General features: G+C 48.3%; 1 protein-coding gene across 1 annotated transcript; it reads right to left on the bottom strand.

The window, feature by feature from the left end:
• Positions 1–246: 246 nt before the first annotated feature.
• Positions 247–15,228, bottom strand: Rassf2 (Ras association domain family member 2). The gene is made up of 10 exons (XM_035447169.1): positions 15,170–15,228; positions 12,358–12,433; positions 10,214–10,365; positions 8,152–8,240; positions 7,115–7,275; positions 5,649–5,750; positions 4,587–4,638; positions 3,779–3,900; positions 1,979–2,076; positions 247–316 (listed from the first exon to the last, which is right to left on the bottom strand). The coding sequence occupies exons 1-10, from the start codon at positions 15,226–15,228 to the stop codon at positions 247–249; spliced, it is 981 nt and encodes a 326-aa protein (XP_035303060.1).
• Between the last annotated feature and the right edge of the window lie 1,955 nt (positions 15,229–17,183).

The following is a 17,183-nucleotide window of genomic DNA, read 5'->3' as shown; positions in this document are numbered from 1 at the left end:
CATTGTGGGTCCTCCTCAGAATGAGAGCTCCGAAGAATAAAACAAAGGAGGGCAGAGATTTGGAGATTTGGAGCTGTCTGCTGCTTCTGTGTCCTAGTCCCGGGAGCAATGCTGTCTTGGGGGGGTGGGGGAGTTGTAGAGGTTCGTGTGGAAACATTTCTGTGGAAGAACAGTGCCTAGCTTCCCATGGGTCTTCTCAGGTCACTGGTGGCCTCTGGAGTATCTGGATTCCCTCGTTCCTATGGCTCAGATAGTCTCAGGGGTCTCTGCTATCTCCTCCAGCCTTTGCCGAATCATTAGCCGAAGCACAGTGTACCTGGGGACAAAAGCAGCCTGAACCAGAGGCACCTCTTGTGCCTCCCCCACCACCCAAGCAACACCAGAGCCCAACCATCCTGCTCCTCAGCTCTCATCCTTGGCTACTCTCAGTCACTTCACATACCCTTCCACAGGAGGATGACAGGGAAAAAGGTCAATTACAAATTAGACTCTTTTGCTATGGTTAAAACGTATGGCAAATGGTGGCGAGAAACACGAAGATATCAACAGTAGCAGAGCCAGAGTCCACTGAGTGCTTACTATGCTAGAGGTCCTGTGCTCAGTACTCCACATGCAGGGTATCTCACGGACCCTAATCAAAGCTGGAACATACAAAATTACCAGTATTTCACTCTGTAGGGGAGCCTATCAAAATGGCAACCTCATACAGTCTGCTTATACCAGTGCCTGCTCCTGCAAAAGAGGCCCTTAAACAATGACTGAACACACAGCCTCATTGCTGGTGGGTGACTTCAGTCTCCATAGATGTGCCTGAGCTGTGGCACTGCTGGAGTGGGCATCATGTTACAGGGCCGGGGAGGGGGGCATTCTCGTCATTCTTGGAGTTTGCACTATACAACAAAAGCTATGTTAAAGTTTAGGACATAGTATGTGCTCAATAAAATGTCAGCTGCTATCACACTAACTACTGAAAACAGGAAATATGTATTTGGCATTATCCTCCAACAGCAAATCAACAACCTTCTTTATATTCACAAAAGACAGTCTATTCTGTGACTAAAATGAAATCATTGGTTCTTCCCAGAAAGAAGTTTGCTGAACTCTTCAACCCAAATGAAATTCCAGAAGACACACATCTAAAGGGAGGAAGGATGGGAAGGATTTTAGAGTGGGCGACTTGGGCTGTCTCTGCTGTGCAGACCACCCTCCTAAGGTTCCCAGAGCATCTGTGACTTAGCATTCTTTGCCTGGACCCCTTTGGGACATGCCCCAGGACCTGTGCTGACTCTCAAATAATAACCTCAGTCTCTGAGCCTCATCTGAGGGAACACCACCTTCCTTCTGGGAGCCTTGTCACACAGCTGTGACACTACCATGCCATCGTCTGAACATGTCTCCTCCCAAAGGTTGGTGTGTTCAGAGCCTAGACCCCACACGGCAATGTTGGGTAATAGTCAAATGAGTATAGTCTTCTCACAAGACTCCAATTAGTTCTTAAAATAACAAGTTCTTATGAAAATTCCTGTCTCATTTGTGGTTATCATTGCCACCCCATCTGCCATAAAGCCCTCACCAAAGCCAAGCAGACGTGGGCTGTGCATGCGTGCTCTTAGATCTCCAGAACTGTGAGCTAAATAAATCTCTTTTCTTTCTAAATTACCCAGCCCTGAGTGTTTGGTTACAGAAACAGACAATAGATTAAGAGCCAGGAGAAAGGGACTTCCCTATTTCTAAATCCAGATTCCAAAAAGATCTGAAGCCAACACATTCTTTCCCAGAGTTCTTTCATAAAAGGAAAGGAAAAGATACTGAGTTATCTCATATCCAAGTAAGCAGCTGACACAGAGCAGGAAACAGAAACCCAGTACTCGTGTCCCTGTCTGAGATCTGGGTCTGCGAGAGGCAGCCCTCTGGCACCAGCGCCCACAAGGCCGCTGACCAGTGGGGCCTGGAAACACAGCCTGACCCAGACTCTCACTTGCGCGTCAGCTTCTCCACCTCCCGGTCCTCTTCCTCCTGGAGTTTCTGAATGAAGCTCTTCAGGACTGGCATCTCAAACTTGATGTACTGAGCCACCTGGGGAGGGGAGCAAATCCCGTTGTTATAAAAATGTTTTGCTATAGCTTTCTTCAAGGCACAAAGCCATCAGAAATCTCTCTTTGCACTAGCCCAGAATTTCCTCATTCTACCCGAGGCTGGTCCAGTCTGCATGAAGAAACCTGCATTTGCATGTTTCCATCTTGTTACTTCTCAGTTTTCATTTCATTATTGGTAGCTACAACTCTGGCGACTTCACACAGAAAAGTGCTTTCCTTTCATACAGTGATTCAGAAAAAGAGCTTCTAGGGCTGGCAGTGTAGATGGGGGAGGCGGGAGGTTGGGGGCAGGGAGGGTCTAGTTCCTTCCCTGGGCTTGGAGTGTAGCTAGGGGGTAAGGGAACTCTAGTTCCCTCCTGGGGCTGGGAGGGTGGAGGTGGGCTCTGAGTTCCATCCCCAGAACTGCAACAAATCAAAGACCAAAGAAGACCTTAAACACTGCTTTGTTCTCCCCAGAGGGAGGGTGAGGAGTCATCACAGCCCAGTTTCGTGTCTCCTGTCTCTGGGTAGCCAAATAGGGCAGTGACTGCCTTCAGAGAGTTAAAGAAATGGCTTTCCCTCCCCAGTGCCCCCCCAAAAAAACCCCAGATGAGTGGTAGTGGCACACTTGGGAGGCAGAGGCAAGCAGATCTTTGTGAGTTCAAGGCCAAACTGGTCTACAGAGTGAGTTCCAGGACAGCCAGGGTTATACAGAGAAATCCTGTCTCAAGAAACCAACCCTCCTCAAAACCAAACAACAACAACAAAAACAAACAAACACAACCCTGACCTACTCTCTCGATTTTTCCTCCAGGTATTTTTCTACCCTACAAGTGCTTAGTTTGCCTAGGTCGCTTGCAGGGGCCACTGGAATTCCTGTAGATTTGATACACTCTCAATCTGAGTGGAGACTTCAAATGAGCTTCCATGGTTCGGACTAGTTTCCTCTTTTGAAAATTGTTTGCAGATTTATCATGTGTGTGCAATGTGTATACGTGGACATATGTGTGAGAACAGGTGCTCAAGTAAAGGGCTTGCATGTACCATGGTGTGTAGAACAGAGGGAAACCTTATCTTTCACCTTGTTTGAGACAGTGTCTTTGTTGTTTGTCACTGTATTGACAAGCTAGGCAGCCCATTAGAAGACAAGAAGCCCTGAGAAGTCTCCAGCCTCCGCCTCCCACCCAGATATATGTTCATCCTGGGAATTCAAACTCAGGCCCTCACACATGTACATTTCTACCCATGGAGCCATCTCCCCAGCCCGTGTACTAGGTTCTTATTCTCCAACCACCAGCCATGGGGAGGAGAGCCCAGGAAGCCACTGCCCTTCAGCTGGATCTGAATAAGATAAAACTCACCCGAGCCTAGCACAGGGCTGTTCCTACTTGCTAGCAGAGTCATGAGGAAAATGGTAAATGTTATAAGGAACTTGGACTTGGGGTTGCTGTTACTGTACCAACTAACACCCGAGAAGAGAAATTCCTTGGTGTTGAGAGCACGCTTCCAAAGTCCTCAGAGCCCTAGCATCCTTGGGAGATCTGAGAAAGTCATCCCTCTAACAACCCCACAGGGCCCATCCTCAACTGCTATCAAAAGAAGCTGATATTAAAGCATGGCAGCATAGGGGACAAAGATCTGGTCAAAAAGTCGTGCTGTAACCCAACAAGTCTCCTCCCCAGCACCAAGCAAAAGGGACTCACATCATAGGTGACCTCCTCCACCTGGTCCTTCTCCATTAGGAAGACTTTGGAGACCTGTTCACATGGGCCCTGGAGGATGCGGGCGATCAGGGGGTAGTCGGAGTTCTTCAGTTTCTGCTTCTCTGAAATTGACACAACCAAGGTAGTCTGAGCTCAGCCCAAGAGCTTTCTCACCAGGAATGGTGACCAATTCAGGGCTCCAAATGGGACAGGCAACTTAGAAGATGCAGCCACACGAGTCAGACTGTGCTGGAATGAACTACTCAACATCTGTGTTAAAAGTAGCCCTCCCACACACACTAGTAGCCCTCCCCCACTCCCACACACACACTGGCCCCACACACACACTAGCCACACATACCCACACACACTGCCCCCCACACTACCCCTCACACACACTAGTCACACAAACACACTAGTCCCCCCACAATAGCCCCCCCCCACACACTAGCTCCACACACTAGCCACCCCATACAATACACACTAGCTCCCCCTCCCTCCACTCACCTGACACACACGCATACACTACCATGCCTCAGACCCTCTGGAAAACACCACTCAGGAGGAACTGGGCATCTGCCTCTGGAGAAAATCCAGTTCATTTCTAATAGGCAGTTAAGTGTGGGGATTTAGTATTACTGCCCACATGGTGCTCCCTGGGGCACTTGTCCCTAAAGCCCACCAGGCTCAGGGGCAAACAACAGTTAGAATTTTAGGAAACATCAACAATGGAATAGAGGGTTTGTCTTGGACGTGCTATTTTGAGTTAATTGAAGGATGTGAAGTGGACTGGGTTCTTCAGACTCACCACCGCTAGTATGGACCACGTACAGAGCAAACTCCTCTGCTGAGTTCTCAATCTGATTCAAGAACAAAAATAAATTCAGTGAAACATCCCAGCCTTGAGCCATTTGCTCTATCTTGAAGCCAGACTCCAGGCTTCTGCAAAGTAAGGGCCATTGCAACCGAGGGCATGCAACAGGCAGGGGACTGTCAATCATGCTAGATAACAGGAGTGGAGCATCCTTCACCCAAAATGTTAGGGAGAAAACGTGTTTCAGATTTCAGAGTTCTTCAGGTTTAGGGATTTTGGCAGAAGTTTTACCAGCTTAGCTTCTTTCTACAGAAACCTGAGACCAAGACGATGACCAAGTCACATCATTGCTCAAGAAGTCTCTGGGGCTGGTGCATTTTAGATTTCAAGCTTTTGAACTGGAATAGTTAACACATTCCAGAATGGGAGTCCCGCATGCTTAATGTGTGTTCACTCATCTCACACTGTGACATCCCATGGCACCACCCTCCACTCTCACTCTTAACATGTGTTCACTCATACTATGACATCCTAAAGCACGTAAGCTTTATATCATTTGGGACAAATATATCAAATATATTTGTCAAATATATATTTGGGACAAATATATCATTTGGGACAAAAAAGAAAGAAAAGAAAGGAAAAGAAAAGAAGAGAAAAGATACTAGTTAGGCTCATATGTATAATCCCAGCCCGTCAAGAGGCTAAAGCCATAGGATCTGAGTCCAGATGTTTGAGACCAATCTGGGCAATATAGTGAGGTCTCATTTCAAGACAGAGAGAGAGAGAGAGAGAGAGAGAGAGAGAGAGAGAGAGAGAGAGAATAAATAAGCAATACTTTGTGTTTTAACTGTCATCTCAACACAATCTAGAATCACTGGGAAATGAGTCTCAGAGAGGATACCTATAGTCTGTTGATATAGGAGTTATCTCGATGTTAATCGAGGTGAGGGATCTGCTCACTGGTGGATGGCGCCATTCCCCAGGCAAGCTCACCATCAAGGCCACCTCCCACCCTGACAGCCCTGAGGCTCACAGCCAACAGAGAGAACTTGCCTTAAACTTGTTGAGCAGCAGCTTCAGGACCTGCGGGGTAGTCATGGTACTGTTGATTCGGACATTGGTGACAGATCCATAGGCTGGTGTGAAAACTGATGTCTGTCAACAGAGGAGTCTGGCTCAGGGGAGGAGTGGGGACAAGGACTAAGTATCAAAACCAATAAGTACTCGGAATGTACTTGAGGAGAGCCCCAGGCACTCTGGCCAGCATCAGGCATGGATGTAGACAAAGTAGCCCTTGGGGTTTGTCCAGCTCGGACTAAGCTCCCCTGGGAAGTTTGGGTCTGAGCGCCAAAGAACAGGTTAGAGGTGACACCAGATAAACAAAACATTCAGAGACCCTTTCTTTAAGAGACCAGCCACCCACCATATACTTGTGCATGAGATGATCTCCAACCACCCTCCCATCATGCACAGGTGCATGAGGTGCTCTCTGGCCACCCTCCCACCATGTACTTGCTTCTGGTGGGATTTAAGCAGGAGAAAGAAAGGGACACTTAGCTAGTTTGGGGTCCCTGAGGTGGCAGCATGCTGAGCTGAACTGAGACCTGTAGCCTTGCTCAAAAATAGTCATCAGCTCAGGGGGTCAGATGGCAGCAGAGAAAGGAGTAAATCATTATGGTCCATTTTCAGGGGGTGCATTTTCAGCTTGTCAGAGAATCACAGAGAGGCAGAAGGTATCAACACCAAGCCCTTGTCTTCTCAGGCTGGTGCCAGAGTTTACTTGACTGACCACTCTCAGTACATCCTAGGGGTTGAAAGGCCACAGGCGATCTGCTACATGACTGAGCCCAGGGATCTTTAAGGAAGAAGATTCAAGTCCCAAGATACAAGTTAGAAAATTCTCCATCCTGATTGGGAATCTGGGGAGGGGACAATACTCAGGGAAGATTGTACCACTCTAAAGTATTCAGCCAATTGGGAACTTAAGGGTCAATTAAATTTGGTTAGAAATATAAAATGCTTGTTTTGCACCAAATGGCCCACCTTCTTGCCTTTTCTCTAGGATGCCACTGACATGGCAAAGTCATGAAATATAAACACTTGTACTTTCACTATGGAATCCCTAGTACTCTTATTATGAAGTGAGGATCACTGTTTCTCACACTAGGAGGGGAGCACAGGGTGCTGGGGGAGGCCAGGGGTGGGAGCAGGAATTAACTACACAGACTGACCTGCCAAGGTGAGCAAAGATGAGTGAGATGTGCTCCCAGGGCTCTGAAAGCTAAGTCTGCTTCACACGGGCTACTGAAACCCCCTACACCTAGTGGGAACTGTTCCTCACCCCGAGCCCTGAGTCTCTCAAGAAGCCAGTAAAGCCTCCTTCCCACTCACATCCCTCAGACTGAACTGAAAATTCTTGGCTTCCTAGGTGCTTCCTCCTCCCCCTGGGACCACATGGCCATAGCACTGAAGTGCCAGATGCCCAGAAAGTAGTGATGTCCCCGAGGTTTTTCCTCTACCTTGTGGTTGTAGTAATGGCCATTGATAGAGAAACGATGGCGTCTGATTCGCCGCTGGTCGCTGGATGTCCTCACATTGCCACGGCGACGCACCCCAACATCACTGCGAGTGCGCATCAACTGTGGGGTGTCCTCCTGCACAGGTTTCAGGCCCCTGGAGTCTGGGAAGAGAGGTGGAAATGAGCTGTTTGCTTGAGCCCGATTCCTTTTGAGGCTGACACTATGGCACCCACTGTCTCCCCAGAAACACATTTTATAAAATGGTTTCCTGCTGGAGGAGACACACACATAATTTACTGAGGAGTTAACAGTACACAGGTTCCAGGCACAGGCCTCAGGTCTCCCCAGGCTCAGATCCCAGGTCTACCCTCCTACCCTGCACCCTCCCCATGTTTCCCTGGCCTCTCCTGCTTGTTTTTTGAAGGGGTAACAAGAGCCTCCACTTGTGGGATCATAGTGAGGGTGTAAGTCAATATGTATAACAGAGCTGAGAACAGCACCTGGCTCAGGCTAAGCTCGACCTAAGGGCATGCAAGACGCTGCAAACAAGCTGCCGAAGGGCACAGCATGGTGGGAGCCTTGAGGCCTTATGTTGGGTTGAAATCAGCTGGTCATACAAGGATATGTGTACTTTGTGAGTCAACTCACACAAGGTGCTCAGAGCAAAGTCACAGAGACAGAAAGTCAAATGGCAGCTGCTACTGGTGAGCAGGCTCCGGGAATAGGGCTCTCCTTCAAAAGCTGTCACTTCTCTGGAAAGAGGACAAGGAGCCACACCCACTCCAAGTGGTGGCAGCAGGCCATCTGCTTAGACTTGTATGAATTTGCATGCATTTGCTTGTCCCATCAGGAATAATGTTGCAGGTTGCTTTAAGGGAGGAAAAATAAAGGGGAGGAGGTGGGAGATTTTTAAATTCTTACCTTTTAACCTTTAAAAAAGATATTGATCCATGTGGGTTTTACGTATTTATACAAAAAGTCACTGGTTAAAACACAGCAGTTGTCACTCCAATGGCCCCTAGCTGGAGCTCACATACCTGTGGGGCTGGGTGTCTCACTGCTTTCAGCCGGCACGTCCACTTCTGAGATCTGAACAGTGGGCGTGGTGAGGGGCTTCAGGGTGGTGCTGAAGATGGCAAACAAACAGGACAGACTTGTTTAGCCCCTGAGAGGACATGTCTCCATTTCAAGGGCCCCTTCCTGCAATGGAAGCTTTTGCACATGCCACAGGCAAGAAAGAGGCAGGCAGGCTGTGCTGAGTATCCAGGAGGCTGGTCCAGACCCCATTCTAAGTGCTGGATGGGTGTGGGGAACTCAAGAGAAAGATGTCAGTAACCACAGCTGCAGAAGCACAAGCCCCAATCCATCAGACCCAGAAGGGAGAACCCAGAACAAAGCCTGTGTGTGGCCTGCACCGAGTCTCAAAGCATGTGTAGGGTCTACAGCTCATTTTCTCAGGACACGATTCCAGGCTGGGTTTCTTTCTGTTGGAAGAATATCTCAGAAGCTGCCTCTGGCATCTACAGCTGAGGAGTGATGAATACTCTCAGGATCGCAAGCTGGAGAAGGGACCACAACAGGTCACCTGAGCTGAGACCCGGGTTTGCTGTGGTGACTGGGAGCCCCAAAGAGAAGTGGAGGCAGCTCAGAAAAACACATCCAAGACCAACCCAAGGGGATTGGGTCTGAAGGGAGAATCTGTTTGACGAGGTGAGAAGAGTGAGGGTTTTCCCTGTGTTCCTGGGATGCTACCGTTAGGGAAGAAAAGTAAAACGGAAAAGCCCCAAGAATTTCTCCTCACAGCTGTCTAAGCCTCAGTCCACACCCTTCAGAGCATGGCAGGCACTTGGCCCAGGTGGCACCCTCTCTCTGGGGTCCAGAGCAGAAACTGGCCTTGGCACCTTACACACAGTCCTACAGGCAACGTTTAAGTTGTGTTGGCATCTGGAACATACTTCCGAAAGCCCTTAAAATATTTACAGGCTTCAAGAACCAGCTTGTTGTCATGGGGAATGGAGAAAAACCAAGAGGGCAGTCTAAAGGATCCCTGGGCAGCTCCAGCCCAAAGCATCAGGGGAAAATGGGATTCTAAAATCATCTCACTTGAAGAACAGAATGTAACAATGTAGAGGTCAAAGCCAGGCTCGGAGGGTCCGGCCCACTGGAACCGAAGCATGGTCAAAGTGTTGAGATCAAGCCCAAGCCCTGACCAGGCTTCTCTATGCCCAGTCGGTGGAGCAACAACTTCCCTCCTTCAGTTCTCTTGGGAAGAGCCAAGGTTGGTTCCAGGGTTTGGCTGTTCTGTAGATATTTCTCAACTAAAGAGAATGATACACTTGGCTGTGGAATGTAACAATGTTCCAGGCAGCCAGCAGAGAGAGAGGGCTCAGTTCCCCTTTAAAGTAGAAAGCACGTCACTGTGGTTTTGGCTGAGCAGCCATCCCACTCCACCCAGGTTCTGGCCCGAATGCCACCCACCTCAGCAAGTTTCGAGGGGAACAAGGCTAGTCACTTGATCTTAAAATTGAAGTCCCAGAGAGAACAAAAGATCTGCTCAGTGCCAGCAACCAGCTGTTCATTTGGCCACCGAAGGTGGGAGATCAATCATGGTCTTCACCGACCTTGCAGTGAGGACCAATAGGAAACCTCCTAGACTACTGCTGTGTGCCATGACCTGTTCCAGGTGTACGGGAGACCCCTGGCTGACCTCACTTGGCTGGCTCAGACAGAACATTCCTTCTCTTCCATTAGGTTCCACCGAGACAGATTTGATCAGTGGGTTCAAATCCTAGATGTTCCAGGAGCAGGCCCATTCCAGCTGGGAGGATGTGTGTGGGTTGGCACCCTGTCAGAGCCTGCAAGCTTGGCTCAGGGAGCCACTAACAAGAACCCTGGGGAGTCCAGGGCTCTCCTTGAGGGAGGACCCTCTGCCGCCATTCCTTGGCACTTCCGTTGCTGACTCAGAATCACTCCTCCTCACTCTGCGCCTGTGGAGTCAGGTCAGATGCCCCTTTCTTCCCATCGCAAACCCATGGCAGGTAGCAGTGGGGGGTTCTAGGAACTGGACTGGGAGCCCCCAGACATCCTCCCTTCACTCACCCCTGTGCGCCCAGGTTACAGCCAGAGTGCCAGGAAGAGGAGGATGGAGGGGGACGGATGCGTTCGTGGTCATCCTGCATCTGGAGCCGAATGGGCCTGCGCAGCCCCCAGGAGATGTTCAGCAGTCCCTCCACAATGAACTCGTCTTCTTCCTGCCATGAAGCAACCGGGTGCTAAGCCCAGAGTGGACCCACGGGATTCAAGTGGTGTGCAAATCCTAGCTCTGAGGCTCACTCTGCTGTGAAGTCCCTAGCTCCCTGCAGCTGACCTCAAAGGTCAGAAGCACAAAAGTTTCTGTCAAGGGCTGAACTAAGTGAAGGCTCTCAACAGCATGGGGCGATCCCCCACCAACACATTCCCAAAACCCTGTTTCTTGGAACTTGAGATACACATGCGAAATTCATCAAACCTTTTTTATTGTCTTTATCCTCATGGCTTTAAGGAAATCAGAATGCAATGGCCAGGTGTGGTAGCTCATACCTCTGGTGCCAGTGCTCAGGAAGCTGAGGCAGGAGAATTGCTATCAGTTCCAAGTCAGTATGAGCTACAGAATGAGCCCCTAACTAAAAGAGACAAAGAAGGGAGGAAGGGAAGAAGGGAGGGAGGGAGGGGGAAAAACAAAGATGGAAGAAAAGAAGGAGGGAAGAGATTCAAGATCTTAAAATAACAGAGACCAGCCTTACTAATTAGAAGCAAGAACAAAACCCTTGAGCTGGCTGTTCCCCTTGCATTTAGTAATCCAACCTGACTTTGGGTAGCAGCAACTCAAAGTTTTCCCCAAGTTTACTTACAGAACATGCTCCTAGAGCAGAACTGTTGCCTTAAAAGGTGTCAAGTGTCTGCCAACTGCCAACTGTGGTGCTGACCTGTTTTTTTTTTTTTTTTTAAAGCAAAACTCCCCTGTGCTCGTCATAATCTAGCACACCACACTACACAAGAGATGAGTCAATCCTTCAGAAATTTCAAAGTTGTACCCAAAGGTTGTTGACTAACAAGAAGTTAACTAAATGTGAAACCTGCCTAAGTGCAGCCTTCTAATCCTATTTGGACTGGAGATCTCAGAGAGGAACTACAGGGTCTTTCTGGTTTGATTACAAGATGCTCCCACAGTGTATGGGCTTGTTTGGTTCCTTGCTGGTAGAAACCCTAGGAGGGAAGGTCTAACTGGAGGAAGTAGGCCACTGAGGGTTATACCTGCTCTCTAGTAACTTCCTGTATGTCTCTACTTCCTATCTGTCATGAGGTGAAGAAATTCTCCTGACACTCTCCCACCACATCCCGTTCCACCTGGGCACACGAAGACAAGTAACCACAGACCACACCCTCTGAAACTGTGAGCGCAAATATTTTTTTAAGTTGTCTTAAACTTTTTTAAGTTGTCTGCCATGCTATGCATTCACGGCTACACAAAGTAATCCAAGGACAGAAGCAGGAAAGTCATTCAAGAAGGGTCCTATGCAAGGCTCGCGCTCAAAGCCCAGTCGCCAGTAGGAATACAAGGGTCAGGCTTCTTTTCTCCCTTCTGAACCCAAGCTTTCATGAGTGTCAGAGAGGGGCCATGAACATCTTCAGGACATCTGGTCAGTGGTCAATTGACCTAGGCCAAAGATCATCCTTGTGGTGACGGGGAGACTAAACAAGATGGGAGAAGATCAACAATGTTAAGGCATTTGGTGTCTTAAGGAGAAAGGCTTTATGTAGGCAGGGCTGTTTATACGGTTTCCAGCTGGCCAGGACTAGCATCATTCCTTTATTCTGTCTAATAGCAGGGTGGGATTTAGCCCACAATAGGACTTGAAGTGCAGTGCTTTAAGAGACAGGGAAAGGCTATGCACCTTGTATTCTATTCCCCAACATCTTGCCTTAGCAACTGAAATTCAACACTTGCTCTCTCTTTCTATGAACCAGGTACTGATCACTTGAAAATGAGTTCTAGTCAGTCAAGAACAATTGAGTATCAGTTATTCTCACAAGCTTCTTTAGAGTTTGCAGAAACAGATACAGGATAAGTAAAAAGAAAGAGTAAAAGAAGAACACCCATTGGCATCCTAAGTCCTAGGGGTATTGCTATGTCATGAGGGACAAGGAAGAGACTGGGCCCCACCAGGGCAGGAGGCTCCAGGCTTCCTATGGGGACACCTTACCTCTCTGTGTCGGAGTTGCAGGTTCTGGCCTTCATAGTACAAGTTGTAGGTCTTCAGATGGAGGAGAAGTTCATTCCTTGGGGGAGAAGCACATTGCCCGAGAAAGTCAACACAGTGCAATCATCCCTTCTTGCTCACCCCCCAACTGGCCTCGGCAGTCCTTTGAATATATGTACACATGGGTGTACACACAGGAACACACACATGTACACACACATGCACACACATGCATGAAGACTTCTGCACCAACCACCCCACCGACACCTTTCCCCATGACCAAGGTCAAGATAAACATTAGGAAACAGCCTGTAGACAAAGACTAGCATCTCCAGCATTCTACCCCAACCTACAGGCAAGCAGGCAGAAGTCACAGCTTCACAGACAAATGGCACTTCCATGCCAGCAGGAGTTCTCCTGCCTCTCTTAGGCCTTTCTTCTCTCATGCTTGCTGGGAGTGAGGACAGGGTTACTGCTATTGGCTTTCACAAAGCTCTGAGACTTCTGGCATTTTAGGAAGTTGACAGGGATAACTGAAGACTGTAGGGGGCTTAGCTTCAAGCATTGGAGAAACCAAGACTCTCAACCACAAGAGCCTATTTTTTTCAACAGAAAGAAATGAATGATGCCTTGTCACCTGGAATACCAGAGTGAAAAACGGTCAATCAACCTCGTGGTTCTTTGCTCTGCTATTAGGAGCTGGCCTCCACCTGGGTCCCCCAATACCCTGAGCATTGTTCAGACCATGACCCTGCAGTGAATAGAACACATACCCATGAAAGAAGCCCCATGGACTTGGCATCTTCCACCAATAGAATCTATCCTTGTGCTTATCACAAATTCTTCTCTAGGCCCTAGCCCTGAGCTCTGTTTATCAACCAAAAGAATCCATTCTTATTGTAAAGGTCACAGGTTACAAGTTCTACTATGTTTAAATGTGTAAGGAAAGTAAACCATGAAGCCAGTCCCTTTAGGGCTTGACCCAGTGCCCACAAAGACGGCATTATCCTGAGTTTCATTCTTCACCCCTCCCACGGACCATCCCATGGCAGACTTGCAAGGGATGGGAAGGTGTTTGTCCCCGACATTGGGCTTCATTGACAAACCAACCCCTGTCATGTTTAGCAAATTCTCATCAACAGAATAGATAAATAAAGGAAGTTATTGTCACATAATGGAGTGACACACCATTACAATGCATGATACAATACACAATGAATATCTTAGTGTACCACACACTATACTGCTGAATCTCGTGTATCTTGTGTTAAGGGGAGGAAGCCAGACCTCTTGGAGAGCCTTGAATAGGCGTGGGCCGGAGGAGCCTTCGGGACCCTGGTAATCTTCTACTCTTGATACACATGCCTGCTGTTCATCACTCCATGAGGGACACCAGGTGACAGCTTGGGAAGCTGCCTATCTTCCCAGGCAAGAGGTGACAGAGCTCAGCTCTTCTAAACCCAGCAGGCCAACAGGAAGATTTTGGAGCCCAGTAGAGAGATTGTGGACCTTGAATGGCTAAACCTCAGGGAAGGAGTCATTCTACACAAGCTGGACTGAGTTAGAGAAAAATGTGACTCCACAAACCCCAAGCAAAGGCTCACTGTGCTGTCCAAACTTCCTGCTCATGAGATGTCCCCAGGGAAACCCTTTGGTGAAGATGCAAGAATGTTCTGGATCTCACACAACAGGCATGTCTATGTGACCAAATGTAGTGTCTAAAACAACTTAGTCTCAGATAAGCTAAATCATTTTTAAAGATGGGGAGCATCCAAGAGGTAAACTCCCTGTGCTGGGCATGAAGACTTGCAGTGGGACAGAATGGAGACACAGCTTAGTGTGGAGGGTTTGCCTTTCATACAGGAGGCCCTGGGTTTGATCTCGATGTCTAGTCAACCTCTGTTTTATCAGCAAAGCCTGTTCCAAAGACATTAATGTACAGGAAAAAGCCATGGACCAGTCCCTTCTTTTTCGTCCTTCATAGTATGAAATAACTGGGCCTTGGAGGTGCTAGGCAAGTGTAGCAAGAGCTACATTCCCAGATCCGTTTTCTTTTTAATTTTGAGATATGATTTTATAACTCATCACAGCTCAGGCTAGCTTTGAACCAGCAATCCTCTTGCCTCAGCCTCCCAAATTGCTGGGATTAAAGGTGTGTCACCAGGCCTCACTGACCCCGCCTCTTTTTTTCAGAGGGTACCTGTGTCAATTTTAGTCAGAGCCATGGCAGTCTATGGCACACTATCACAGCCTTGTCTTTCCCTAGGCAACACCACAGTAGGGGCAGTGAGCCATGTTGGTGGCCATTTGTGGCAGTTATGACAAAATACTATACAATAGGATTTCACTTCTCAGCTGAAGAATCCGTGATAAGGCTATAGATGATTCAGTGTTTGGCAAGGACTGGTCCTTCATGTCTCCTTCCTGATTCCTCACTGGCAGAAGGATAAGCCAATACCCTCCAGTGTTCCACTCCTACAGAAGCCTACCTCCCAATCCATCACCACAGGTTTCAGACTTCAAAGGGAATTTGGGGGTATACACGTTGAGAGCCTAGCAAGCAACCATCAGCCAACTCCTCTTTCTGGAAGCTTTGTTTGAGTTTCCAAAGGTGCTGTGTCCTGTTACCCCTTTACTGGTCAGGCTAGGTTCACTGGGGCATGTTTTCATCTATGGCTAATGGTTATCTTGCCCCTGCTCTCACTAATTCATGTAAGCTGCTTAGCTGCTCACACATATGAAACTCCTCTCCCGGTGGCTTCCATTCACCCACAGAGTCCCAGCATGGGCTGAGCAATACTACAAGACATCTTACTTGGACATGTATTTATCTTGTCCACACGGGACTAGAGCAGTTTGGTGCGTGTAGTCCATCCTTCCCTTCTCTTTTCATCAGAACGAGAGACCTGTAGTTGAAAGAAGAAGCCAGAGTTTAGAGCCACATTGTGACTTTGGTAGACACAGCAGGACAAGAGATCCAGCAGTAGACAGGAGACAAAAATCAGCTGGAATGGCTCTCCTTCCCCCAGATCCACAGCCGGAGCTGCCCAGAATAAGGGGAGCTGATGTGATGCCCCTGCTGGCTTAATATCCTAGAAAAAAACATCCACAGGAAAGAGCATGACCTCTGCCCCAGCCAAGGAAAATACGGAAAACAAAGTTGGGCCAAGGATGGCCAATGAGTCTTGTCTCTAAAAGGACATCTGCCACACAGATCAATCTCATCTGGCAGGGACCTCACAAAGTCTACTGAAGTTGACCGAGGGCAGGAAAATCCCTGGACTGTTCAAATAAAGCCATACGCGCAGCAGTGCAGCATAGCTCTGTGAGCACCACTGGAGTGCAATGCGTGAAGGCAACTCATTACTTAGGAAAACAAGTAATAAGCTAGGAAATTCAGTCGTCCCATCTGTCTCATTCATATGACAGTAACATGCCTTTGCCTACGCAGCCCAAGTATCTGAAAGCACATATTCAAATCTGCTACATAACATGCCAGGGCTTCTCAGACTTCACCCACTGGATGTGCAGCTGGGCTGTTCTCTGCTGTGGGTCTAGCCTTCACCCACTGACATGTGCAGCTGGACTGTGCTCTGTTGTGGGTCTAGCCTTCACCCACTGGCATGTGCAGCTGGGCTGTGCTCTGTTGTGGGTCTAGCCTTCACCCACTGGCATGTGCAACTGGACTGTTCTCTGCTGTGGGTCTAGCCTTCACCCACTGGCATGTGTAGTTGGGCTGTGCTCTGTTATGGGTCTAGCCTTCACCCACTGGCATGTGCAACTGGACTGTGCTGTGTTGTGGGTCTTCCCTCTGCATTGGGAAAAACTTGCTAGCCTCCCTGGCCTCTTCCTACTTGAAACCAGTAGCACTGCCCTGGCCATAACTATCACAAGGGTGTCTAACACTGAGCATGGTGGCACATGCCTGCAATCCCAGCACTTGGAAGGCTAAAGTAGGAGGGTCATGAGTTTGAGGCCAGCCCAGGCTACATAGCAAGTTCCAGACAAGCTCAGACTATAGTGAAATTATGTACACAAACAAAAAACCAGTTCTTCAGCCTCTTGGGTCAAAGCTGTCTCTGGTTGATTGAGGAACTCTGGCCTGTACACACACTCATGTAAATAAGTGAAAGTCTGTTTTCTGTCAATAATGACACCACTAGCCTTTTTTAACCCCAAATATTTTATTAAGAGAATTTCCAGGGATAGAGAGATGTCTCAGTAATTAAGAACATTGACTCTTTGTAGGGGGCCGTTTCCTGCATTCTCCATTACAATAATGGTGCCTAAAGACACCAAGATGTAAATTACTTCACAGGCGCTGGGTAATCTCCATTCCTTTGATCTCTGCCTATCCCGTGGCTCATTTGGCCTGAGGAGCTGAAGCCATTCATAGGGTAACACGTCCCAGGTGGCTGCTTGCCAGCCTTTTTAAGGGATGGGTTTCTTAGTTCAGTGTCTCCGCTCTGGTAAGCTTATGCACTCCACTCTCAAGATGCATTAAAGCTTGTCTGCAGAAGGATCCGAGTGTCCTGCGTGTATTTCTTGCCGGCGAGAAAATACAGCGCGAGGGACATATGGTGCCGAAACCCGGGAACATGTGAACATCTCTGGCACCGCGGAGACCCCTCTAACGGGGCGGATTCAGAACTGCAGGGTGGTAAATTCGGAGAGGTATGTTTTTTCTGGACTTTGGCTTGGGAATGTTGCTATTTTGGGAGGTTAATATAGAGGCTTCTGTGCTTTTACTAGGAGCTATTCTGACCTTTCTCACTGTTGTAGCAATCTTAAAGAAGTCCAGAATTACATATCAGAAACCGAATGTGGTG

The sequence above is a fragment of the Cricetulus griseus genome, chromosome 6 (genome assembly GCF_003668045.3).
Source record: "Cricetulus griseus strain 17A/GY chromosome 6, alternate assembly CriGri-PICRH-1.0, whole genome shotgun sequence".
Classification (NCBI taxonomy): domain Eukaryota; kingdom Metazoa; phylum Chordata; class Mammalia; order Rodentia; family Cricetidae; genus Cricetulus; species Cricetulus griseus.
The sequence above is the reverse complement of the archived record's forward strand: the minus strand, read 5'-3'. Positions and strand labels throughout refer to the sequence as shown.

Excerpts from the sequence above, each read along its gene's own strand:
- Rassf2 (XM_035447169.1), bottom strand. The coding sequence starts at position 15,228 with ATGGACTACACGCACCAAACTGCTCTAGTCCCGTGTGGACAAGATAAA. Across the intron at positions 8,241-10,213 it reads TGTAACCTGGGCGCACAGGG|CACCACCCTGAAGCCCCTCA; the intron begins GTGAGTGAAGGG and ends TGCCATCTTCAG. Across the intron at positions 4,639-5,648 it reads TGCTGCTCAACAAGTTTAAG|ATTGAGAACTCAGCAGAGGA; the intron begins GCAAGTTCTCTC and ends TTCTTGAATCAG.